The 25,885-nt window shown below is 58.6% G+C and overlaps 1 protein-coding gene across 6 annotated transcripts; it reads right to left on the bottom strand.

The window, feature by feature from the left end:
* Window positions 1–1,542: 1,542 nt before the first annotated feature.
* Window positions 1,543–25,468, bottom strand: RAB3IL1 (RAB3A interacting protein like 1). 6 transcript variants are annotated; one of them, XM_041722129.1, is made up of 11 exons: window positions 25,341–25,468; window positions 12,233–12,467; window positions 11,763–11,858; window positions 11,589–11,666; window positions 10,695–10,913; window positions 9,612–9,758; window positions 8,969–9,097; window positions 8,769–8,881; window positions 7,093–7,192; window positions 3,400–3,466; window positions 1,543–2,607 (listed from the first exon to the last, which is right to left on the bottom strand). In XM_041722129.1, exons 1-11 carry the CDS (start codon window positions 25,358–25,360, stop codon window positions 2,525–2,527), a joined length of 1,287 nt encoding a protein of 428 aa, XP_041578063.1. In that variant the 5' UTR covers window positions 25,361–25,468; the 3' UTR covers window positions 1,543–2,524. The 6 variants fall into 6 exon arrangements, with proteins under 6 accessions (XP_041578063.1, XP_041578062.1, XP_041578067.1 ...); XM_041722128.1 differs by lacking the exon at window positions 25,341–25,468 and adding an exon at window positions 23,215–23,449; XM_041722133.1 differs by lacking the exon at window positions 25,341–25,468 and adding an exon at window positions 20,613–20,736.
* Window positions 25,469–25,885: the final 417 nt, after the last annotated feature.

Genomic DNA, 25,885 nt, shown 5'->3' with positions numbered 1-25,885 from the left:
TCAGGGGATTCCTCTGCAAAGTGGGATAATAGTAGTACCTCCCAGGATGGCTCTGAGGGTTAAGTGCACTGGGTCCCTTAAAGGACATGGAGCCAGCCCTGGGGCAGATATTAGTGCTCAGATATTAGCCACTGTTGGGAGGTCCTGAGGCCAGACTGTGTGGCCCTGGGTCCCTCACAAGCACCCCACCCCAGTATCTCCACTCTTATTTTCCCACCACAGCCCACTCGTCCTGACAGGAAATCCCCACCCCCTACCTCCAGGGGCAGGCACAGTGAGTCTGGGGTGTGGGACTCTCTACCGGGGCTCTGAACCCTGGCCTGGTTCTCTGAGGCCCTGGTGTGGCTTGTCCAGGGCCACAGGAGCTGGGGGCAGGGCTGGGCAGCTCCAGGCCCAGACCCTCATTGTCTTTCTCCCCCAGCAGACCCAGGACAGACTGAGAGTAAGAAAGAGGCAGGTATGCAGACAAGGATGCCAGGATCACCCCCGGTAACACAGCTGCACCTGTCCTTCCCTGACACCCCTCATGCGCTTCCGGGCCCCACCCAAAGACGGCTTGGAGACACAACCTGCCACGTAGTGTCCCCCCCTACCCTGCACCCACCCCCGCTGAGTTGCCCAGCTCCTGCACAAGCATCAGGGGCAGAGGAGCTGCCCCAAGGGGATGAGGGGATGTCTGTAACAGGGGACCTGCCCCATGGATATCTGAGGGGCCAGGAGGGGGAGGGGATTCAAGTCACAGATGAAGAGGGAGGAGGAGGAGAGGCAGTGTTGGGGAGGGAAAGACAGGGAAATCTGCGAGGTAGGAGACCATGAGCTGAAAGGCTGGAGAGGGCAAGAGGGCTGGGCTGGGTGACCTTGATGGACTCCCAGCTGGGTGGCCCTTAGGCCTCAGGCCAGTGGGGACCTCCTCGCCAGTCCCAGCACAGGCTGACCTAGAAGCTGCTATGTTCCCCTTCTCCCGGGACACCCCTGGGCCCGGACCCATACCCCTACAGGTGGAGGGGGGACCTGGAACCACAAGCTACCTCCCCAGGTCCACCTGGTGATTATTGGCTCTTGCTAGGAATCCATCTAGGAGCAGGCCTGGGAAAGCCAGAGTCCCCACATCCCTGCCCCTGCTGCCAGCAGACATCACCAACCGATCCTGCCACTGTCCTACACTCAGTCCTACACTCGCCAAGCAGCCTCAAGAATTTGCCTCTGAATTCCAACTCTTTGTTAAAGACAAGGGGACCAGAGGGGAGATGTGCTCAAGGTTTTCCCGAGACAGCGTGAGAGCCAGCCTCAGCACCAATGCTTTCCCCACAGCAGGCCACCCCGTGGCGGAGAGGAAGCCGGGCTCAGCCTTGATAACCCACAGCCCCACAGATGGCTGGGGATGACTCAAGTGGTACTCCCTCCAGCAATCCCTTCAGGATTTGGGCCTAATCCCAAGCACGAGGTCAGGCTAGGGAAGGATTTGGTTTCATTCCCTCAGATGCCCAAGCCTTGGCCCGAGCCCCGGGGTGCAGGAGTGAAGGCGCGTGGCTGCCCAGCCTCTACTAACAAAGCCTTCCTTTATTAAATAGAGATCGTGTTACATTCCATTCAAAGGAAATCAGCTGTGGTGAGGGATGTGTCCAGGTTGGACCTGAGTCCTAAATGGGCTGTGCGGGGTGAGGAGCGGGCCTGGGCCGTGCCCACCCTACCCCAGTCCTGTGTGCAGGGCAAGGCAGCCTCAACCCCCATTGTCTGAATGGCCACTCACAGCTGAACATAGACATGGGTGTCCTGAGGCCCTGAGTTTTACTTTGGGGGAAACCCATCCTAATCCTTCCAACAGTGGTGGGGGCAGAGCCTCCTGGGGCATGGGCTCAGGTGGGGGATGGGGTCAAGTGCAAGGATCAGTGCCTGATCCATCTGAAGAACAGTTTGGGGACGGTCCTCAAGCAGATATAGGTTGGTGTGAGAGTCTCTGACAGCCCCATTTCCCGACGACACTGGACACAGCGGGGGGCCCATTGAGGCAGTCCAACAGGGAGGCCACGGGAATGGATGAGGGATGGCCACCAGGGGGTGCTGGTGCCCCAGGGCTCGGGAACTGAGGTGGGGGGGCGATACCCTGGAGGTCAGGCCACCCAGCGTGGTCCTCAGTGGTCCCCTTCTGAGGATGAGGCAGCAACAAAGCACCTGTGAGCAGCAGCTCCCAGGCCTGCAAAGGGGGTGCAGATGCACATTTCCCTTCCCGAGGGCTGAGCCCAAGTACAGGCCCAAGCTCCTTGGTCTTCAGTGCTTCCCTGAAGGTCTTCCAGTGGCTGCAGGGCCACTGGTGAAGAGAGAAGGGTCAGTTCATGAGCTCCTGTCATCTGTCCTGGGTTGAAGGTTTGGTACCAGCTCAGCAAGGCTTCTGTGGCCTGGCCATTTGTCCATCTGCTCAGCTTCTGGCTCAGGGCTGGCTCTGGGACCCTGTCTTCCTGTCTGTCTGTGCTTGGGGCAGGTGTTGGCTACGGATCAGAGCTCCCCTCCAGGCCTGGGCCATGCCCTACGCCTCCTGGGGGAAGAAGCCGAGTTTGGCCAGTGACATCTCCTTCCGCAGCCTCGTGATCTCCCAAAACATCGGCTCCACTGCAGGTAGACAGAAGATGGATAGCTTAGTAATGGTGGACTCAGGCCGATGGCCTGGCACCTCTCCCCTGGCTTCGGACAGGGCAGTTGGCAGGCACCCAGGGCTTCCCAGTCCCCCAGGACAGGTGACCTTGCGAATGGTTGGACCTCTCTGAGGCTCCACACTGAGGCCTTGCAAAACTGTGGAGTGCTGAGCACACTATGCACCCCCACACTGGTGGCCGAGGTGGCATCGCCCCTACAGCCCAATACCAACATGCACAAGCACGTTGACACCCATCTGGCAGGCTACAAACGCCTTCCAATCCTGTCTCCCTGGGGTCTCAGAGACCCTAAGCAGTCAGCAGAGCCATGGGATGCGTCCAAGTTCCTCTCTGGGGCCTTGATCCCCCAAGCCAGGAAAGAGAGGCTCTGACTCCAAAACTGAATCGGGAGAAGACTCAGCAGGAAACCAAGTTTGGGAAAGGAGCGGGATGCTGAGCCTTGCAGAACAGGGGTAGAGGGGACAACAAGTAGATGGAGGGCCTGCTAGTCAAGGGTGAAGTGGGAGGTGGCAGCATGAAGAGCCTGCCCCCAGTGGGGAGATCTACAAGGGACACCCCATCGTGCAGGCTTCCAAGGCCAGGCCACTCATAGGGAGCAATCCCCACAGGCCCTGGGGTCTTGGAGAAGTTTCTGGGTGGAGAAGGCAGTGGGACTGAGTCCTAGCAGAGTCCTCCCCAGCCCGCCCCAAGTTGACCCCACCGCCACGGCCCTCCCGCTCCCTCCCAGGGGCCACCAGGGGGCGCTCACCTTCCTGCCGCACCAGGCCCTGCTGGATGTAGCGGATATAAGTGAAGAAGTTGCACACTGCGGTGATCTGTGAGCAGAAGCCGGGAGACTGTGACCCGCAGGCTCTCACGCTCAGGGTCCCCCCCAAGAGCCAGGGCAGATCGGGAGACCTCATGTTGCATCAGAGCTAGATAATGCTCCCTGAGTTGAACGGGGCTGGGCTTTAAAATTTGATTATTGGGCGCCTGGATGGTTCAGGTCATGATGCCAGGGTCCCAGGACAGAGCCTGCTCAGTGGGGGGTCTGCTTCTCCTCTTGCCCCCCTCCCCCGCTTGTGCTCTCTCTTTCTCTCTCCCTCAAATGAATAAAAAAATCTTAAGAAAACAAAACAAAAAAGCTTTAAAATAATTTAATTACTGACAATGCTGTTATTACCACTCCCAATAAAAACAATAGCAACTAACAACTAACATTTGATCCAGCACATGCACCCAGGGAGGCAGACACGCATATCATTCCCATTTTACACATGAGGAAAACAGACTCCAGAAACAGAGCTACCAGATGACAATTACAGGGGCCACAGAGATAATTAAGTGGCTGAGCTGGAAAATGAAATGAAGCAGCCTGCCCTGAGGGCCCTGCCTGCTCTGGGTGCCCAAGGCCCTGGCCTCCCTGGAATGCCAGGACAGGCAGGGAGATCAGAAGCTGCTCCCTGGGGTTGCCCTGGATCCCCAGGCCTGAAGCCCTCAACCTGGCCGGAGGCCCGCTCCATGCCAGGCCCTGTGCTGGGCACCATGGACCCCACATTGGCTCAGATGTGGGCCCTTCCATGAAGACTCTCCTACTGCAAAGAGGGTGCTGCTGGTACCTTGCCCAGGCCTCTTCCCACTGCTGAAGAAGCCTGCCGGCCACTGGCGGCTCATCAGTATCCCTCCGTACCGCATATTGGCTGGCACGCAGCATGTAAGAGGCCAGCTCCCTTGTCTCAGGGTGGAACCCACCCTGGGCTCCAGAGCCCCCATGGAGCGGGTTGCAGCCAGACTCCAGCTGAGGCCACAGCCTCCTTTACCCACCCGACCCCCTATTCTGTTTCCCTCCCTCCTCCTAAGAATGGCATGAGATCTTCATCTTCGGCTCAGCTTCTAGGGAACCCCATGTAAGACAGGGCAGAAGGCAGCTGGCAGCTGTGCCCACGACAGCACTGACTGAACATCAGCACTCTGGGGAGAGACTTCAAGTGTGTGGGAGCCCACGGGGTCCAGAGTTACAGTGAGGGGGCAACAGTCCTGGAGGCCCTCAACACATAGGAATCCTTGCCAGGAGAATGAAGTGGGTGCAGGGGCATTGGTGGCCCTGGCAAAAGCAGGGAAGCATGGAGGGGGGGGTGCCCAAGTCAAGGGACTAACCCAGTGTGGCTCAGGAGGGGCTGCAGCGGGCTGGGGTGGGGGGCAAAGGGTGGGGCAGGAGAAGCTTGTGTGTCAGGCTGTGGTGTTTCCCAAGGGCCCATGGGCCCCCATGAGAGGAGGCTGGTGAGCAAGCAGTGGCAGCGAGCAGTTGAGTTCTTTCCCCAGGGCTGTACTGTTCCCCGTGGGAAGCCTGCTTCTCCCTCTGCCTGTATCTCTGCCCCTCTGTGTCTCTCATGAATAAATAAATAAAAATCTTAAAAAAAAAAAAAAAAAAAAAAAGATGAGGGACGCCTGGGTGGCTCAGTGGTTGAGCATCTGCCTTCGGCCCAGGAAGTGATCCTGGAGTCCTGGGATTGAGTTCCACACCGGGCTCCCTGCAAGGAGCCTGCTTCTCCCTCTGCCTGTGTCTCTCTCTCTCTCATGAATAAATAAAATCTTTTTATTATATTATTTTTTAATAAAATCTTTAAAAAAAATATTAAACAGAGAGATCCCTGGGTGGCTCAGCGGTTTGGAGCTGTCAGCCCAGGGCATGATCCTGGAGACCCAGGATCGAGTCCCACATCGGGCTCCCTGCATGGAGCCTGCTTCTCCATCTGCCTGTGTCTCTGCCTCTCTCTCTGTCTCTCATGAATAAATAAAATCTTTGAAAAAAATATTAAAAAGAAACCTCTTCTCCCTAAGGATGCCACGTTCCTTAGTCTCTTTAGGGTGGAGACTACATCCTAAAACTTCACACCATCCTCATCTCCCATCCCAGCTCTGCCCAGCAGAGACAAGCAGGCCTGGAAGAAACACAGTTCTAGATATAATTTTGCCAGGGACCGAATGGCACGGCTCCTTCTGTTGAGCCCTGGTAGGGATCAGAGAGAGACCACTGGAAAGGGCTCGGGGCACAGAAGTGCGGGGCAGAGGCTGCAAGGGAAGGCAGACTGAGTTCAGAATGGGGAGGCCCCAGGTCTAGGCCACACACACCCTCCTTTTTTTTTTTTTTTTAAAGATTTTATTTATTTATTCATGAGAGACATGTAGAGAGAGAGAGGCAGAGGGAGAAGCAGGCTCCATGTAGGGAGCCTGATGTGGGACTCGATCCTGGGACTCCGGGATCACGACCTGAGCTGAAGGCAGATGCTCAACCGCTGAGCCACCCAAGCATCCCTCACACCCTCCTTTCTAAGGCACAGACTCCCCACCTGCAAACAGGAGCTTGGCTCACTGCTGTGGGATGTGTCAGGACAACATTCCAGACACCCTGCAGAAGCTGTCAGGACCATACACGCTGCCCAACAATGGGGCCATCTGTCCCTTCAATGAACATTCTAGTAGGTCAAGGATGGGAGATGGTTCCTCAAACAGGGCCCCATGCAGTGTCACCTTTGCACCAAGCTTCACAATCTTCTAACACATTCTCTTTGGTTCTTCACAATCCTGTTCACAGTTTGTCAGGGGACAGAGGAATGGAGACCACCCCACCTTATCACCCCTCACCCCCCAGCTCAGTGAGGTCCACTGACCCCACCTGTGCCACTTGGCAGGTGAGGGCGGACTCTGGGATTCCTGGAAGCCTTGTGGCACCCACCATTGGCTGTCAGGTTCGAGTTAACACACATGCCCCAGAACCTTCCCAAAAGCCTGGGGCCAGAGCCTGAGCTGGGAGTCAGGAGCCTGGAACTTTAACCTGAATTATTTTTTTTAAGATTTATTTATTTATTCACGAGAGACAGAGAGGGGGAAAGAGAGAGAGAGAGAGGGGCAGAGACACAGGCAGAGGGAGAAGCAGGCTCCATGCAGGGAGCCCAACGTGGGACTAGATCCTGGGTCTCCAGGATCACGCCCTGGGCTGAAGGCGGCGCTAAACCACTGAGCCACCGGGGCTGCCCTAACCTGAATTCTAATGTCACTCCCACGATTAGGTTTCGGCAAGCCAACAGGGACTGAATCCTGCCAACAGCCGTGTGAGCTCAGAAGAGGACCACCGTCTCCAAGGAAGGACGCGGCCAACCTGCTCCTTGACAGCAAGCCCATGAGGCCCTGAGCAGAAGAACCCGCGAAACGAGGCTGACTTCTGCCCTGGGGAGACCACAGTTATAAATGGGAGTTGTTCTAAGCCACTCAGTTTATGGTACTGGTTACGCACCAACTAACTAATTCACCAGGCTTGGCTACATGGTCTGAGCCAGTCTCCAGATCTCTCTGAGCCCAGGCCCTACTCTGCAGTCAAGGTTGTGCTCTCAGGCCTAGGGCCCAGCGTCCCAGCCCCAGTTGCCCCTAAAAAGCCAGGTGACACTCCTTCTGGATAACTCACCCTGGCCCGGGAGGATGGCGAGATGTAGTAGTGGCTCTCAGAGTCCCCAAGCCGGATTCGGTGGCGACAGGCACGAGCCAGTCCGCTCAGGGCACAGGTGCTAGAAGAAAGCAGAGGGGGCCATGGAGGCTGGGCGGGGGGCGGCTTGCCTGCCCGGCTCATGCACCAAGCACGCACAGAGGGAGGGAGAGGCCAGCAGACTGAGGTGCGCAGTCTGGCATCCTCTCCCTCAACCCCAGCTTCCCCAGGACCCCAGGGCCAGGCCAAGGAGGGCCCTGGGACAGGCCTCTGACCTAAGCTGGATCCCACCCCTCAACCCCCTACCCTGCCCCTGGAGGACAGGAGAGCTCCGTCAACCTCATGCCAGGTATACCAAAGCTCCACTCTCTGCAGGCCCTCCAAACACACTCCCTACTTTACTGGGGCCCTTGGACTTCGTCACTCCTTCCCCAACTGAACGAGTCCACTCTCTCCTCCACTTGGCTAGCAAGTCCTCAGGCAAGGTCATGCTAGCAGGGGCTTTTGCTTGAATCCCTTCGGATCCTCCAACCAGCCCTTTGCCTTGCCTCTCCCCTTCTCTGCACTACAGCCAGGGGCTCCTTCAAAAGCTCCCATCTAGCCCATCATCTTTCCCTGCCATTTTCCTACTGCCCAGGAAACCATTATGGAGACTCTGGAGCAGAGGAAGGTTAAGGAGGCTCCTGGCTGCAGGACTTATCGGTGCCTTGCTGTCTCCAGGTTCACTGGGACTCTGATTGGATTCAGCAGCCCTCTTTTCAGGAAACATCTATTGATGATTTTGTGAAATGCTGGCCTAATGGGTCAAAGCCCAAAGCCCATTCAAGGCCCTTTATACTCTGGCCCCAAACAGCCTCTGCAGCCTTAGCCCTATCTCCCTACCCACCCTTCTGCTCTGCCCACAAATCCAGTGATGTTTCCATTAATGCCCCGGCTTCTCAAACCTTCATTCATTTTTTTTCCCTCTGCCTGAAAGGCCCTTCCCTACTTGGCAAACTCCTATCCATCCTTCAAAACCCAGCTCAAATGTTCCCCTCTGTGACAAGTCTCCCCCAGTGGGGCATCCCTGGCAGGTCAAATCCTGGGCTGCCGAAGGAAAGTGCTCCCCATCTCTGCCCCTTGCTCCACCCTGGCTATTTTGTTCTGCTGTGAGTCCTGCTCGATGGCAGCTGAATGGCAGGAAGGACAAGATGCCAGGGCTGTTTGGTTATTTATTAGCACAAGGGGAGCTGGCAGCTGACATCACTTACACATCAGTTGGAGCCCAGAACCCACTGTAGGAGAGAGATGCCTGTCAGGCCAGCCAAGAAGAGGGAGGCTCCAGTTCCCGGGCTCCCCGGAAGGCCTGAGGATCTATGACTAGAGGCAGGAATTTCTGCCAGAGATGCCTCCCCACCCTGCATGCCTCTGCAATCCTCCCCAGCCAGGCCTGTGCGCCCCCTCACCCACGGGTGACCCACACCAGGAGGCTCAGTCCTCAGCCACACTCCCTGCAAGATCAGGACCCCAGGAGGCAGGCCTGAGGTTCAGTCCCCAGCCACACCCCCTGCAGGACCCACACCAGGACCCCAGGAGGCAGGCCTGAGGCTCAGTCCCCAGCTGGCAGAGCACCAGGCTAGGTGTGGCGGGCAGGAAAGGAGGAAGGACGCCAAGCTCACTTGGTGCTGCTACACTCGACTGCAGCCACCTTCACTGCAGGCAGTGTCTGCGAGGCCACGGGCTCGATGGTGAGCGTGTTGTCCTCCACGGCGGCCCGTACCAGTGCTGAGAGCTGCGGCAGAGCAGGGCAGCAGGTGGGTCAGTGAGGGGCTGGCCTCCGTGAGGGGCTGGGCCTGGGGCCAGCTGCCCTCTGCCTCACCTCCTGCATCGTGAAGTCCAGGCAGGGGCCCACATCCTCCCGGTACACCCTCTCGAGGAAGGGGCAGGTCTTGTCCAGGGTGGGTGACTCCCTCCAGGCCTGGAACTCTGCGAATAGGGTTGTGTCCACCTGTGGGGGAGGGTGAGCCTGATGGGGCAGTCAGATGCCGGGTCGGGGGGGAGGGGGGCAGCATGGCAGGGATAGGCAGAACTGAATGAGGTGAGGGGCCAGGAGGGTTGCAGGGCAGGCCCCAGCCTGCCAGCGGGTCTGTCCCCAGTGGCTAAGCAGGGGGGCAGAGTTCCAAAGAAGAACTATTTCCTTCCCTCTGCACTGAAGGCCTCAGAACTGAAGCTTTCATATCTAGGTGTGCTTTTAGCTTCTTGGCTCTATGAGGTTACAGACTTTGGTCCAGGGCCTCGTCCCTAACAACCTCTCTGCCTCCTGGAGGAGGAAAAGCTGAAGACCGGCCCTGCAGGTACCCCCCACACGCAGGTACCATGGCACACACAGGCCCACGCACATAGAAGGAACACACACGGGCTGCCTCCTTGGGGACAGATGACTAGCTGGTTGCCCTGGGGCATGTGCAGCGAGAATGAGGCTGGGCGGGGGCAGAGGGGCGGCCCCTCTCCAGAGCTATTACCTGTTGGGAAAAGGAGAGAGAGGTAGCAGAGGAGGGGGCCGTAGGTGGCTCCCCAGGCAGGAGCTGCCAGGCCGGCTCATAGGTGAGTTGAACAGCTTTGCTGGGGACCACGCAGAGGAGCAGGGAGAGGAAGGGGGGCAGCCCAGGCTGGGGGGAGGGGGAGACAAAGAGAGACAGACGGACAGATGCACAGAGACAGAACAGACAGTAGGGAGGAGATGTTAGTGTCCAGTTGGAAGCCGAGGACTCAGAAGTGGGGGAGAGGCCTAGCCCGCGCTTTCTCCCTGGAAGCCCCAGAGACACGGGGCAGCATAGAGATGGGGGCCGCCTTGCTTCACAGGAGCCTGGGTCCCCCTGCAGCCCTGGTGGGGTTCACTGGGTGCAGCCCTGAGCTGAGCAACCAGCACCCCGGTCTTGTGGGTCTGCATGGCCCCAGGAGGCGCTACTTATGTGAGGAAGCTGAGGCTCTGACAGGTGCCTTTGCTTGCCCAAAGACCTACGGCCAAGGACATCAGAGCCCACTGCCCGCCTGGACCAAGTACCCCATGTACCCAGCTCAGAGGCAGGGAGGGAGGCAGCCCCAAAAGTCTGTGCTTTTCCAGGTACCATAGCCAGAGGCACTGAGGACCTTCAAATCCAGGGATGTCACAAGCCGGTCCTGGACCTCAGGGCTATGGGCATGCAGGGCCCAAGCAGCTTGTCCCCAGAGGCCCAGCAGTGGCCTCTTTAGGCTCAGGGAATATGTGTTCCTGAAGAACTCTCCCCATCCCCCTCACCTAGGCTAGGTCCCCAGGCCCCAGGCCAGTCTCAGGTGCACAGAATACCACCTACTACTGGAGGGTTGTGGAGGGGTTACCAGGCCCTCATGGTACACAGGAGGAGGGGTACACACGGTACATTCATAGGCTGAGGGCCAAACCTCCTATCACAAAAAACCTGCCCAGCCTTCCCAGACAGGGGACACAGAGACCCAGAGATAGCAGGCCAGGCTCCAGGTCACACAGCGAGGGGTCAGGACTCCCCACTGGGCCCCCCTGCCTGGCTGACACTGACACCATGTCTCCCTTTCCTGCCACCCCTCACCTCTTTGCCCTCCTTGTCCGGGGTGAGGGGATGTCCGGCAGTGGGGCACATGGCGGGGCAAAGGGCGCTGCTGGTGCTCTTATGTCGCAAGTGGCCCTTGCGGGGTCCAGCCTTGGTGGGGCTCAGCAGCTGTGGGTGCAGCTCGCGATTGGGAGAGGCTGGTGTGGATGTGAGGACCAGGGTCTTCAAGGCGGTCACCTCCGCCTGCAGCATGTCGATCTGGCCAGGATGAGATGGCTGTCAAGGCCTAATGTGGGCCTGGCTGCCAACCGCCAGCCACCCCAGCTCAGGATAACCTGTCCCAGCAGTGACTGGCATGTAACCCGGCCTGTCATCCTTGGAACAGCATGAGACCTCCACTTTAGAGAGGGCAAGGAGGCTCGGAGAGGAACTGTGGCCTGCCCGAGGTCACATAGTATGCCAGGGCTCTGTTGGAGGCACCTGTCCAGGAGGTGGCTGGGCCTCCCACCAAGGGGCCCAGGAGCCAGGAACTACCCAGCCCTCACATTTGACAGACGTGCAAACAGACTCCGAAAAGAGGAAGAACTTCCCTGCCCTGGCTCACATGGCCAGACAAAGTTTTTGCTTTGTAAGGAGAGTATGGCAGGCAGGAAAGAGATTGTAAGGACTACAGGATCCTCCCCGCCCTTGTAAGCTCCAGAAAGGTCTCTGGTGCACTGGAAATACTGCCCGAGTGCTGGGGAGTTGGATTTCAGCTGTAGCATCTCAGACCCCCGCTTCACTTTCCTAGGCCGCAGGGTCTGCCCATCCCCACTGCCCCACAACCCTGGGACATGCGAGGGTGCGAGGGTCCGATCAGGTAGCTAAAGCTGACTCGAGGGGCTGGAAGGCCAGATGGGGGCTCTGGCTGGGCCTGAGTGGTGGGGACCTCACCTTGCCCCGCGCCTCCTTCAGCTGCTTTTCTGACGCTGCCTGCTTCATGTTGGCTTCCCGCACCATTCTGTGGGCTTCCTGGGAAGAAGGGAGGCTCTGCGTGAGTGATGAGGGGCCAGCGCACCCCCACAGACCTGCTCCTCAACCTGTCCCCCAGCCAGCAGGCCACAGTACCTCAAACAGGCTGGCCGTCAGCTCCTCCAGCTCCTGTTCCAGCTGCTCCCGCACCTTGGACAGCCGCTCACACTCCTCGTCCTTCAGCTGCAGCTCCTGGGGGGTTTGGGGAGAGTGGCTGTCAGCCCCCTGGGGCTCCAGGCCCACTGATCAGGCTCCACCAGGGGGTCCTCTTCCTTGGCCCTGGGCCCCAACCCCCCTTCCTCTGTCGCCCTGCAGTTGACGACACAGTTCCCACTTAGCTTGCGGCATGATGTTGAAACCCCAACTGCCTAGAATGGGCTTTCGGAGAAGTCAAGACTCCTAAAAAATCCTCCAGAAGTCACAAGCACTGGTTTCTCCTCTGTGCCTCCCTCAGGCCCAGCCCCAGCGTCCTTGCAGGCAGGTGGCTCTGACAGGGAGGCTGGGCTCCCTGGGTGCTCAGGGAGCCTCCAGGTAGGCCCCGTGCCCTACCACCCCCAGAGCCCCACCTTCTGGGCTTTGTGCAGCTCCTCCTTCAGGAACTCTGAGCCCTTCTCACGGATCTCCATGGAAGAGCTTCGCAGGCGCAACACGTCCAGCTGGGCAGCCGTGGGGCTCTCCTCACCTTGGGCTTCCTCCCCAACAGGGTTCTCTGCCAGGCCTCTTGGGGACTCCCTGCAGCCTTTCCAGGAGACCGGGACGGTTTCAAGGGGCGGCGGGTGGCCCTCGTCTGGGTGGGGCTGGCTGTGAGGCAAATAGCAAACACAGGGTGGGGTTCGGAGCCCCAGCGTTGAGCCAAGGACCAGCCCTGAGTAACACGCCTGCCACTCTGAGCCTGCCCCGGGCCCCTCTGTAAAACAGCAACCCTACCCGCGAGGCTGCCACTGGCTTGTCACCAGGGCAGGATGACCCAACACAGGGTCTCCTTGGGGCAGGGACAGGACTCCTTCATCTGTGCCAAACCCCTCTCCAGCCCAGGGCCTAGGGCTGGGATCGGCACACAGCCAGTGCTCAGTCTGTGTTCGTCCAGCAGATGATGAAATGCGTTGGGTCTCCATTTCTACAAGGCGGGGGACCATTGCCACGGCTCTACCTCGAGGGTCACCAAGCAGATCTGACGTGCACAAAACCCTGGCACACACAAGGCTCTTAAAGGAACTGCCTTCTAGGCTATTGTTAATGCAGATTTGATGCAAATCCTACCCCACTCAGGGTGGGCAGGAGGGGAGGGAGGACGCAGCCAGGGCCAGGAGATGGGGCAGGAAGATTCTGTCAAACAGCCGGGACGGGGCCCACTGCCTTCCTGTGCCCTAAACCTGACGGGGCGCGGTCCTGGCCCTCCACAGGAGGCGCTCGCCGGTTGGCCTCATGACCTCAAACACCCCACTCTGGGCCTCAGGACCCTCCTCTCCCTGAAGCGGAAGACCCTAAGGGTGGTGCCCCGGCCAGCAGCCTCTGTCCCCGCCTCCCCCCACACACTGTCCAACCACACACCCCCACACCCACCCTCCCTCTCTGCAACAGACCCTGCCGAGGGAGGGAGGCAGGAAGGGAGAGGGCTCAGCCAACAGTGGTTTGTGCCAAGACAGCACCTCTGGACTTGCTCACTCAGCAAAAGCTGGTGGCTCCTGAGCCAGCAGCTTTGGAGCCATTGTGGCTATGCTGAGGGTGAGGGTGAGGGGCTGGGTGGGGGGTGGGGGGGAGTGGAGGAGGCTCGGGGGGGGCCCATACAGTGGGAAGGAAAGACAAGGCCAAGGGGTCACAGGACTCAGGCTTTCTCAGGGAAAAGTGTGAAAAGCAAGACCAGAGAGCAGTCCCTCCTGTCAGCAGGACCCTGAGATAGTCACCAAGCTGCCCCTAAGCCTCAGTCTCCCCCCCAGGGAACACAAAGGGACTGGGTACCCAGGGACCTCAGCAATGAGTCCATTTCCAACCTTTCATGTAGCTCTGTCCCTACACACAGCCCAGCCTGCCCTCTGCTCTGGAATGGGCCCAGACTGTGGCCTCACGGTTCCTTGGCTGGGTCCTGACCGGCAGGTACCCAGAGCTCTGACAGATGACGTGGGGAAACACATCTATTTCTCCATCTACAGTGTCTATCCAGACAGGGATGCTTCCTAACACCTTCGTGTGTGTGTGGTGGGAGGGGGAGAGGATCCTCCCTTGGCAAGGGGCGCCTGAGGCTCGAGGAGGGGCTGCGGTAGTGCTACAGTGGCCCTGGACTGGGGTCTACACCCAGTGGACTCACACTGTGCCAGGTGCCACCTGGCTGCTCTGCTCATGTCCTTCATTTATAGCTCTTGATGTCATTCATGGGACTGTCCCCGTCCTACAGATGAGGGACAGAGTGTCTGAGAGGTGCAAAACTTGTCTAGGCAGCCAGGGCTTCGGTCTAGACCCAAAGCATCCCCAGCCTGGTAGGTGGGGGCTGAGGATGGAATCAGCACATCTGTCTCCAGATCAAGAGTTGCTGGTCCCAGGCAGACTCGGGAGACTCTTTCTTGGCTGCAGCAGGGAAATCTGACCCAATTCTGGCCCGACTGACTTCTCAGCTTCTGCTCAGGCCCAGAAACTGCCTCCCAGGAGGGCAGGCCAGACTGGGGGAGCTGTGGCTGAGAGCAGAGGCCAGAGGCAGACAAGGCCAGGTCCACACTGGGCTCTGAGCTGGGTACTTACACACCAGCCCTATGAATGGCACTGTAGTTCTCTGAAGCTGCTTCCCACCTGTGGGACGTGAGTAAAAATCTGGAGGAGGAGCTCCTGTGTGGCTCAGATGGCTGAGAGTCTGCCTTGGGCTCAGGTCATGATCTCCAAGTCCTGGGATCCAGCACTGCATCACGTCAGGCTCCCAGCTCAGCAGGGGACCAGGACCAATCCCTCAGGTGAGAGAGGATAGATGGCCCTAGTTGTGCAGGTTTGATAGGGACAGCAGACTCCAACTCAGGAGCTGAATGCTTCAACAGGATGAGCCAGAAACGTGGGCCAAGGATAGGGGTAACCAGCAGGGACAGCATGGGACACAGGGCAGGATCCCAGGTTCTAGACACCCAGCCCTGGTGTCTTTTCCTCTGTAAGGATATCATCCCAGACATCACCCACGCCCCTGCCTAGGAGAAAAAGACCTCCAGTGCCTCCCACGAGGGCCACCAGTGTGGTCTGGGCCTCCCACTAGAGTGAAAGACACTAAGTCTCCTGCTGGTCCCGAGGGTAGGGGCTGGGGTCATGACTGGACTGTCCCCCATCATTTTCCCAACAGGCTCTCACTTCAGCCCACTTCTGGGAAAGATAGGGCCCAGTTTTGCAGCCAGAGACAACAGGCTCTGCCCCCATCCCTAGCATAAAAGCCCAACCTGAAAATCCTAATGGCAGAAAGCGTGGGTAGAGTAGGACCACCTGGCAGTCACCAACTGCTCAATGCCTGGGCTGGGGGTTCAGGAAAGATGAGCTTGCCCTGTACTGGGAGGGAAGTGGGAATCTGCAGGACCCCACCTCGCACTTCTGGGCCATGAGGCAACTCAGAAATTTCAGAGGAACGAGGGACCCCAAGCCCCATAGGTCCAGCCAAGCCAGTATCCTCTGTCTTCACACACTTCAGCATCCTGGACCAGGGGCTGGAAAACCTCGAATGGAATGCCCGTGGTGCTGGGGAACTCACTCCTCAGACAAGCATGGGCTTCCACTTAAGTTCTTCTGCACCACATCCCCTCCCTGCCCCTCAGGCCAGGTCCACGGCCCTCTGCTCGGACCTTCTCAGCCCCCACTTCCTACACAAACAGAGTCCAGAGTTCAGATACGCTACAGGGAAGGCCTGTAGCAGGACCCAGGGCCACTGGGAGAGGTTAGGGGCAGGAGACTATAAGAGTCAAGGTCAGAGGAAAGTGGGAGCATCCAACATCCCCCACCTTGAAGCTGGCTCTGCTGCCTAGAGCCCACAGCAGTCTACACAGGAAAGGCCCCAGTGGGTCACTTCCCCAGGAAACACACAAGGGGGGGTGGATGCAGCAATGCTCACCCCCCCAGTCCTGCCCTGGGAGGCCCAGCACACAAAAATGGCACAAATGAGAATGAGGACCCGCAGATTCTATGGTCCCCAGTCATCCAACAACCCCCACTGGGCCAGGAGGGCCTGACCAGAGGCTACTAGGTCGGACCTACCTCTTCCTATATCCAGCCTGACCTGCCTGCCATGAGGTCTTTCTGTCCCTCTGACCAGGGCCCAGGTCACTTCTTGGAATCAAAGATCCCTGTGCTAATGCACACAATGGGTTCATTAAAGAAAAAGGAAGAATGGGAGCCTGGGTGGCTCAATGTTTGAGCGTCTACCTTTGGCTCAGGTCATGACCCCGGGCTTCTGGGATGGAGTCCCACATCGGGCTCCCTGCAGGGAGCCTGCTTCTCCCTCTGCCTATGTCTCAGCCTCTCTCGGTGTCTCTCATGAATAAATAAATAAAATCTTTAAAAAAAAAAGAAAGAAAAAGGAAGGAACTAGTTAGGGCAGCTCTGAAGCTGGGGGACAGAGGCTGGGAGGGCACCTAGGACCACTCACCCTCCGCCCGGGGCTGACAGCATGGCTGAAGGTGAGCTGGTCTACAGGGCAGTGCCATGGCGCAGGGGTCCCGTTCAGACTCACACCCCTGTACCCACAGGCATTCCAGTAAGCCCCGAGGGTACTGAAGCTGACAGCCAAGTGATTTGTCCTGTCCAGGGGCCACAGGGCAGAGAGGGGCTAAGTCTTCAGCTCCAAACCCTCAAGTACTCCAGTGCCCCAACCTCATGATGCCACGGCAGGCAGATGCTCTCCCCAGCCCTGGTCTAGACAGTGAGGCACCTGATGCTCAGAGACGTATGACGACCTGACCGGAACACACAGCAAAGAGTGGCAGGGTAGGAACGGAACCCAGAATCGCAGTTTTCTTGTATCATGTGACCTGTCACCCAGAGAAGGATCCAGATGGGAGGAAAAGGGGATGAATGGTGGTTTTGAAGAAGTGAGGCAGGATGCAGATGGGATTTGAGAAGTTTGAGATAGTGCCTGAGACAGTGGCGGTGGTGGTGGGGATGGGGGGTTCCATTCAAGGCTGCTGCATAAGCCAGGCAGGCCCCAGGCTAGGAAGGGGCATGCAGAGGGGACACTGAGGGGGGTATTGTGGCAGGACCAGGAGCTGGAGAGGGTGACGGGGTGGGGGGAGGTAACAAAACTACAGTAATTAACTAACATAATGAGATGGTGCCAAGGATGGGAATAGGAACTGGAAGGGAAGCTTTCAGGGAAAGGAAAAGGGGTGGCTGAGGCATCTGGGGAATGGCATGTCCTATAGGTGGTTGAGGGGAGGCACCCAGCCAGAGGGAGCAGCTGCAGTCTGAGCCTGCACCAGAAGAGGAATAACAGAGGAGCCTAGGGCCAGAGAGCCAGCCTGGAGCAGCCATCACCAGGGTTGGAAGGGAGGGTTCCAGTATGGGACAACAGTGTCATATATGTCACACACAGAAGCAGAGCAGGACTCCCAGGGGTTGGGAGGGGGTGGCGGCAGGTGCATCCAGACAACTCTAGCAAGGGGGACACAGGTGTGTGCCTTGGAGAACATGAAACTGGAGGGCAGAGGTCAGGAACAGCCTCAGGAGGGAAGGCAGGGAGGCTGGAACACCTGAAATCAGGTGGACCAGGCCAAGCCAGACTCTCCTCACCACAACCTCAGGGCTGCCAGCCCAGCATCTCCACAGGGAGCCAGCACAAGGCCTGGGAGTGTGGGGGCTCACTCTGTGCTGGTGCGGAGCAGGGCATCCAGCACGTGCCTCACACACACCTGCTCAGCCCTAGAAGAGTCTCACACCTCAGAGTGAGCACCTATGATATGCTAGGCACCCCATCAACCCCAATCTGCCGCATCTGCATGACTGCACAGATGCTAGCAGCAACATCACCGAGCCCCCTTCTGATCACATTCTAAATCTTTTTGCTCCCCCCTTCCAACCCCTCCCCACCAGCGCTATTGGGCACAAATCCTGGGCAGACATGGGGAGAGTCTAGGATAGGCAGGATCCTAATGAGGGTCTGAGCTCCACACCTGTACAGATTAAGGCGCAGCAGGAGATATATCTCCACCTGCTGAGGGGGCAAGGTAGGTAGTTAGATCAAGGAGGGTTTCCAGAAGGACACAGCTAGGAAAGGTGCACAACTGCTCCCCAGGCAGGTCCACCTTCTTGCCCCTGAAGCCCCCAGGCCATACTTGGGACAAAGTCTGAGCCAACAGACCCCTGTGACTTAGGCCCAACAGGCAGGAGCTCACAAATCCAAGCCCTTTAGGGTAATCACAACCCAGAGCAGTTAACTGACCTCCTCAAGATGACCCAGCCTGTCGGCAGCCTTGGAGTTCCCCCAACATCCTGCCTGCTACAAAGACACAGTGCTCCATCTCTGGGAGGGTGGGGAATCTCATTTCATTCCTGAGCAGGCCATCAGAGCCTGGCCCTCCCTAGAGATTGGTACGATTAGTCCCATCTGTCAGACAGGGAAACTGAGACCAGGGGGCTTGCACCAGTGTCATGTGGCCACTTAGTGGCAGAACTCAATTTCTGGCCTTTGCTGGTCAAGCCCCAAGTGCCCAGCACTGTCAGCTGCAGACACCCAAGGCTGCTCTCCCCTCTGTCTACCCGGAGCAGGCTTAGTACCCAAGACTATGGACACAGGAAACAATGGGGTGGGGAGCATCCCACTTTTGGGGGAGCTGCCTGTGGGTTCAGAATTCAGGGCTCCTGCTCAAGAAGTCCTGAGAAAAGAGGGCCCACCTGGGCTCCTACAGAGTCCTGCCACTGTCACTCACTCTAGGGGAGCAGCCCTGGGTCCACTGCACCAGGACCCAGCCATTAACAGCAACCATCCCTCACCTACAGATGAGGAAAGAAGCCCTAGAGACACTGATATAGCTCAGCCAGGGCCAACGACCCCTGATGCCAGATTCCTCATAGTCTAGAACAAAAGGTCCAGATATACACCTACCAGACTATCCTGAGCCTGTAGGGGCTGCAAGCCCAAGCAGCTCAGTTAGACCTACATGGACAAGTGTGAACCCAAGCAGGGTCCTTTCTGGCTCTTGCTGGGGTCTAGATGAGCTCCTAGGACACTAGGCCCCCAGTGGATCCTGGCAGCTTGGTCTCTCATCCTTCAGTCCCTGCCTCCAATACCTGAGCGGGGGTCCATTAAAATGCAGTGCTCAAGGTAACCCCCAAACTCTACCTCTCACTCTCAGGTGTCCAGCTCCTCCTCCACCCCTCATGCTTTCCATCTGCATTTATAAATCACCTACTAGGTGCTCTGCACCTGACTAGGCCCTGGAGGTCTAAACATATAGGCAAGAAGTGAGCTATAGGGCGCCTGGGTGGCTCAGTCAGTTAAGCGCCTGCCTTTGGCTCAGGTCATGATCCCAGGGACCTGGGACTGAGCCCCACATCAGGCTCCCTGCTGAGCAGGGAGCCTGCTTCTCCCTCTCCCTCTGCCCCTCCCCCCACTTGTGCTATCTCCTTATCTGTGTCTCTCAAATAAGTCTTTTTTTAAAAAATGAAATGAGTTATACTGAGGATCACGTAGGGGTCAGCTTGGCAGCCTGGTTTATCCAGAAGGCTCTTGGGAATAGGATAGGGAGGTTGGACTGGGGAGGGGGGGGGAACTTCTCCAGGACCCCAAGTCTTTTTGACATTGTCCTTAAAGAGAGCATCTATCTACTGATGACTCCCAGTCCTGTCTGTCTGGCCCTGACCTGGGTACCTCCAGGGAGGGGCACTCTGGGCATGGGTCAGCCCCTGCCCCACACCCCACAACCCTCTCATTTCACCTAGAGACCCAGAGAAGGGAAGCCATACTCTCAAGATCACGTAGCAACTCAGTGACTGTTTTGCTTGGGTGCCTCCAGCACATGGAGTCAGAAGTTTCTTCCAGATGGCACTGCCCCTTAAGCACAGTTAGCCCCACACAGGATTGTGCTAACCCCACCAGGTCCCACACAACCACTTTCTCCCTGAACTCAGTCTTCTTGAGGGGAAGGGGGTGCAAAAGGGGGGTGTAGAACTTTTCCAAACAACACAGGCTCTGCTTCACCTTTCACCCTTTAAGGCCTCTCCACACCTCACCCCTACTAGGGGCCCTTTCTCTGGGCACCCCCTGCTGGGGACAAAGCCCCACTACTCCCTAGCATCTCAGCGGAGGCTTTGCCAGGGGCCATGGAGTCATGTGGGCCTCGCCTGCATCAGAAGCCTCTCCAGCCTGCCAGTGCATCTGCCCCGCCTCCAGACTCCCCAGCTCTGGTTGGGAAATAGCCCTGTCCTGGGACCCCCTACTCACCCAGCTGACCCAGTAACTCACAGGAATACCACCCACCCCACTCTGGCCACATCTTCCAGGACCTGGCCTTTCCAGGCCACTGGGGAAGAGGAAGTGCTTGCTGGAGTCCCAGAGAAGACCACAACCTTCTGCATGTACAGGGCAGGGGACCCACACCAGGTTGGCCGGGTACTGGGATGACCCCTGAGGGCCAAACAGTCATGGGGACCGGGCCGCTGCGCTGGGACCCAGGGCTGTGCCCTCCTTCAGACCGCAGCGAAGTACTGCCCCACAGCTCGGTGCCAGGCCGGAGCCAGGAGCCCCAGATGGAAGTTCAGCAGCTTGCCAGAGCCCTGGACGGGGTCCGCTCCCTGTCCCAATTGCACGGCTTCCAGGGGTTCCTCCGGGCTCGCAGGCCCCTCCTCCAGGTGCGTACCCCAGACTCACTCCGCCTTGCCACTCTCCCTCCGCGTCTGCCTCTCGCTTGCGCTCCAGATGCGCGGGGAGCCGCGCCGCCCGCCGCCCGCCGCCCGCCGCCCGCCGCCCGGTCCCCCGCTCCCGGGGCGTGCCCCCACCTCCACCGCCAGTTGGCCCGCGCGTGCCCGCGCCGCACGCCCCCGAGGCCGCCGCAGCCCGAGCCCGGAGCCGCGAGCCCGCGTTCCTACCCGCTCCACATCCCGGCGCCGCCGCAGCTCCCGGCGCCGCCGCCCCGGCCGGACCCCAGCCCGCCGCCTGTCAGGCCCGCCCGCGGCCCCCGGCGCCCTGTCCCCGACCGGCGGGTCACGTGGCCGACGGGGCGGCCCGAGGACACGTGCCCGGCCCCGCCCTCCGCCGGCCGCGCGCCCCGGGACGGGTGACGGCCGGAGCGGGGAGGAGCCCGCGGCGGCGCGTCCTGCGGCCCCGCCCGGGGTCGCCCCGGTCCCCGCCGCCCCCGCGCCCGGCTGCTCGAGACCTCGGCCGACGGCCTTTGGCAGCGGGCCGCCACCCTCCGTGCCACCGCGCTGCCCTCCCGTGCGCTGGCTCCGGAACGGCGGGGAACGGGCCATCCCCAGAACGGTTTTCCTGGGCCCCCTGTGCTTATCGCCCCGGGGATGGACGCACCTCTGGCGGAAGTCTTCAGCCTCAAGCCCAGCCCTTCCTCACCCCCACCCCTCCTATTCTGAACACTCCCTGCCCATCCCTTTCCTGCCTTTGCCCAGCATCTGGGGGGGGGGGGGGGATGCACCCCCGCCACGCACAGCGCACAGCGGTCTGGCTTTAGGTCCTCTGCAAGACCTCTCCCTGCATCCCAGACCACTTGTCTTCCTGTCCCTCCATCCCTCTGTCACCGGTCCTGAGCCTGGACTACTGGCCTCATCTTCAGCGGGGGGCTGGATCCAATGAGTATAGCTCCTTTTATCTTCTGCCAGGGAGCGTGGCTCCCACCCTCTGTGTCTAGAGAGGCCTAGGAGGCCAGGAGAAAGAAGGTGCACCCCTTCCAGATGCTACCAGAACTCAGGACATGACTCTTCCAGGTCCACAGAGCTGGGACCCCAGGCTTGAATTTGTCAGGTCTTCACTGGGGACACACATTTGTTTCACTCATCCTTTTTTTGTTGGTTTGGTCATCCATTCATCCATCCCTCCGGAGCACAAACTATGGACCATAAAAAGCCTGGGGACGCAAAGGGAAACTGCACAGACACATGCCTTGTCATCCTGGGATTCCAATGTGCTAAGGAGGTGGGGGTGGGAGACACTCACAAGGGCTTCCACTTCCAGGGCCACCCTGGACACACTCTACTAAGTGCACGTGTCTTTGTCAAAAATGTAAGATGGCACTGCCTTCCTAGATGAGCATAGCCCATGCCAAGGTGTAGGACTTGGTGAGTGGAGGACAGGCTAGATGGATTTCATGCTTTGCTAACTCACTCACTGCACAAGGTGCCAGCAACCTGAGCAGCCCACTGTGACATCCCTTCTGACTTACCAGACTCATTCTGCCCAGACCTCCAATGCCCTTCACTCCACAGGGCAATTGTTTCTCAGACTGTGGTTTTCCAAGGGCAGGGGCCATCTCCTCAGTGCAGTGGGGCTCTCTACCTATCCCAGCTTAGTCCAGGGTCTGGCCCAAAGCAGATGTCATTGTGTTTGACTTGAATCCTATACCATCTAAGTCTTGAGCAACAGCTATCTTCCTGGCCCTTGCTCTGTTCATTATTTAGGGGAAGGGGAGAAGAAAAGGAGCTCAGGACAGGGCCCTCACCCTCCAAGACTTCACAAGCCGGGACAGGAGATAAGATTGGTCCAAGTCATGGTAACCCAGACTGGTGGGAGATAAGGCATGGAGGGTGTCAGCCCAGGCGAAGGCCCCAGAGGAAGAGTCCTTAGCAGGACAGGGGAGGGCCAGTGGGCTGTGGGAGGCCCTTAAGTGAGACCTCCAAGGACAAATGTGGGGTCACCACTCTGGGAATGCTGTCATCCCAGTTACTACCTAAAAATATCACATCATCTATACATCCAGTGACCTTCAATTCCCAGGCCTCACTAGCTCCTCCCACAGCCCAGTGAGCTCTACTCAGCTGAGAAGGATGGGCTCAGAGAAGTTCAGGAACTCACCCCATGTCACACAGCCAGGGGCGGTGAGGCTGTGACCCCTCCTTACACTAATTTTCTAAATAGCCCAGAAACTAGAGAACTCATTTGAAGCTGCAGCAGTATGCTGTCAGGCAAAAAGCGAAGCTTCCTAGGGGCCTGGCCAACAGGTGGGGAGGGAGAAGTAAAAGGTCAAGGCCTCAAACCATGGTCCTACTCCACCCTCCCCATATTCCCCCTCCCCACCTGACAGCCTTGACCACAGAGCCTTGGCTGGAGGCAGATGAGGAACAGGAAACTGCCAGCCTGGATGACCCGGGCCCCAATTCTGACTTCAGTCTCTCCTCAGCTAACCGTATGACTCAGGGTATTTGTCTTGCCATCTCTCATCCTCAGACTCTGTGTCTGTACCGCACCAAGTTAGACAATCAGGGTCACTCCTCAACACTGACCTTGTAGGAGGCTCATGAAATTCCTCAGAGTTCTCTGTCTGTCCCCTGTCCCAAGCCTGGCTTCTTCCTCCCTCCTCCCCCAATGTCTCTCCAGAGTGGCAAGACTCCCCGCCTGCCAACCCCTCCTCCGTGCCCCAGGTCACTGGTTCACCTGTCTGTGTCCCAGGGCTCCTCTTCCAAGTTACCCTCTGGTGCGGGGCCCAGAACCGATGGGGCGTAGTGGACAGCCCCTGAGCTCAGTGCCAGGAACACGGGGCATGATCCTCGGGCAGGGCACCTGCTGTGCTCCTTGGGGTCATCCATGCCGGGGTCAGCCCGAGGGTCCCTCTGGAGACCGCCAGGCAGGCAGGTGGCAGAAGCCTTCTCCCCGACCCTGCACAGAGCCTCACGCTAACCTTTGCTATCTCTGAGGAGCAGCAGTCTGGGAGAAAGGCCCCTCCCAGCAAGCCTCTATCTCCTGAAGCCCCATAATTATTAACTCCTATGGCTCAGCGGGCAGCAGAAGGTGCTGGGGCCCTTCTCCCTGGGAAGGTGAGACTCCCTGAGGGGTTGTGGGAGCTTTCTTCCACATGCCCGAGACCCCCAGCTTCCACGAGGCCCGAAGGAGGAGCTGCCTGTCCCCTGCCTGGCCAGGTTGGCCAATTGGAAAGATCCAGCACAGACACTATCACTAGCTGGTTGTGTGGCTTTGGGTGAGCACCTCTGCCTGCTCCAAGCCCCGTCCTTGGCCTCAATAACCCCTTAAAGCTTGTAACCACCAATAAAAAGGCACAATTCAGTGTAGCAGTTAAGAACACAGGCCCGGTGTCACATGGGCTGGATTCAACCCCACTCCAGACTATGAGCCTTCGGGCATGTCACTCTCTCTGTGACTCAGTTTCCCAACTATAATAAGGAAATCTCACCCTCTGAGGCACACCAGGACAGCTGCCACTGCCTAGACATGCCCTACACCACGCCTTTCCTCACACAAGGCCCTCTGTGCATGTCCTACCCCCTGCAGATAAATCTTTTTTGTTTATACCACCCCTTCACCAGGAAGCCTTCTCCCCTGAGGACTGTTTTCCCCCCATAGCACAGGGGTGAAGCCCTCAGGCACATATCCACCTGCGTCATGACGGAGTAGACCTATTTGACACCCCCACAAGAACTGAGTGACCCTGTGGGCAGAGGCTGGCCCACACTGACCCCCAAATCCTCAGCACCCCCTTATCTGGGACACGGTTAGCATCAGTCCACCGGGATGGTTTGAACGTTCCACCCTGCTTCATTTGGCTTGAAAACTCGTCCTAGCTCTGCTGGTCTATGGCTGTGTGACCTGAGGCAAGTCCCTTCACCTCCCTGGGACTCAGTTTCCTCATCTGTAAAAGGGGACCAACTGTCTTCAATGAAGTTGTACCGGGGAAGGGTCTGCCACGCTTGACATGAGTGTTCTCTGGCTTTCTCCCTCCCTTTCCCTCTTCTTTCCTGTCAGCCTCTGACCTCCCGAGTGGGGAGAAGCTGCCAGTTCCTGCAGAGCAGTCACACCCCCGCCAGCCTTACCCTGCGGATAACAATATCTCCTACTCAGGCTTCGGGCTTCCAAGCTCTCAGCCTAATGCAAACCAGATGCTGGCCTTGCCTTTCCTGGCAGAGAATTTTTCATGGCCGGCTCCCACCCCCTTCCTGTTTTTGCTCCTCACTGATACCCTGCGAAATTCTCTTGCCATGCCCCCACCTTCCTCTGCAGGGCAACCACCCACCCCACCTGGAAACAACTGATGGAAAACAGGAAGTATGAAAGAGGGGAGGGTCTCCCCATCACCCCACGATCTGGCAGGAGGGGAAGGAGCTCAGCCCAGCTGCTCACAAAGCGTATGAAAGCTAGTTCCCCACTGCCAAGCACCAGCCCGCCCCCACCCCGGGGGGGGGGGGGGGTGGAGTGGAGAGGAAACTGAGTCAGAGTTGTCCTGGGGAGTGTCTAGAAAAAAAATGCTACTTTCTGGACATTTAGGCAGAGCCAGAACTTCACCGGGAGCTAGTAGGGCTTTGGCAGCGGTTGTGACTTAAAAAACTCAGAGCCAGAAGAGACCCAAGCCCCGTCCTCCCGGGGTCACCTGTGAGTCAGAGCCAAGAGACAGTCAGGCCTGGGACTGCTTGCCAGTAAAAGCGGCTCGAAGAAGTCACTGAAGTCACTTCCCGGGCTTGCTACCTCATCGGCATTCCCGCTGCCCTTCCCCCACCCAAGCGGTCTCAGTCACGAGGATGCTCACGAGGCCGCCGCCGCCGCCGCAGTACCTGGCCAGGCAGACCTGCATCCTCCCGCCGGGGCCGTGCACTGGGGACCGAGGCCGGGGGGCGAGCCCAGGAGTGTGCCCGTTGGGGGCTCTGCCTTTACCAACTCAGCCCCTTGAACTCCTGCGGGGCCCTCCGCAGACTCCACAGCCCCCTGAAAGCAACAGCACAGGGGCTCCCTGGGGGCTGGCTCTGGCCGCCCCTCCCTCTGCCAGCTGTGCAGAATGTTTGGACAACTGGATGGAATGTTTTGCAACTACAGCCCTCCCAGGATCCCTGAGCTCAGGTTTCAAGAGGGGAGGGAGAGGATGCTGGCTCCAGGGGGAGGGAAGGAGACTCTAGAGGTCAAAGGTGAGTCTGGAGCCCACCTCCCCACTCCCCACCCAGACTCCCAGCCCACCCCGGGCCTGAGGGAGGCCACTGGCCACCCAGCCCCCAGTGTGGTGGAGAGCTGGAGTCAGGCTCAGGCTCCTGGGAGAACGGGACAGGGTAGAGGCAGACAAATGGTGTCAGAGATCTGGTGAGGCCAACTTGGTGAAGTCAGGCTC

The sequence above is a fragment of the Vulpes lagopus genome, chromosome 11, assembly GCF_018345385.1.
Source record: "Vulpes lagopus strain Blue_001 chromosome 11, ASM1834538v1, whole genome shotgun sequence".
In the NCBI taxonomy this organism is placed as follows: domain Eukaryota; kingdom Metazoa; phylum Chordata; class Mammalia; order Carnivora; family Canidae; genus Vulpes; species Vulpes lagopus.
Note: the sequence above shows the minus strand (reverse complement) of the source record. Positions and strands in the feature narration are given on the sequence as shown.

What these genes read in the sequence shown, in the direction of transcription:
- RAB3IL1 (XM_041722128.1), bottom strand. Translation starts at nt 23,366, where the DNA reads ATGGATGACCCCAAGGAGCACAGCAGGTGCCCTGCCCGAGGATCATGC. An exon ending in AGCTGCACAAAGCCCAGAAG is followed by an intron (nt 11,859 to 12,232) that starts GTGGGGCTCTGG and finishes CAAACCCCCCAG; the next exon opens with GAGCTGCAGCTGAAGGACGA. An exon ending in TGAAGGAGGCGCGGGGCAAG is followed by an intron (nt 10,914 to 11,588) that starts GTGAGGTCCCCA and finishes CATCCTGGCCAG; the next exon opens with ATCGACATGCTGCAGGCGGA.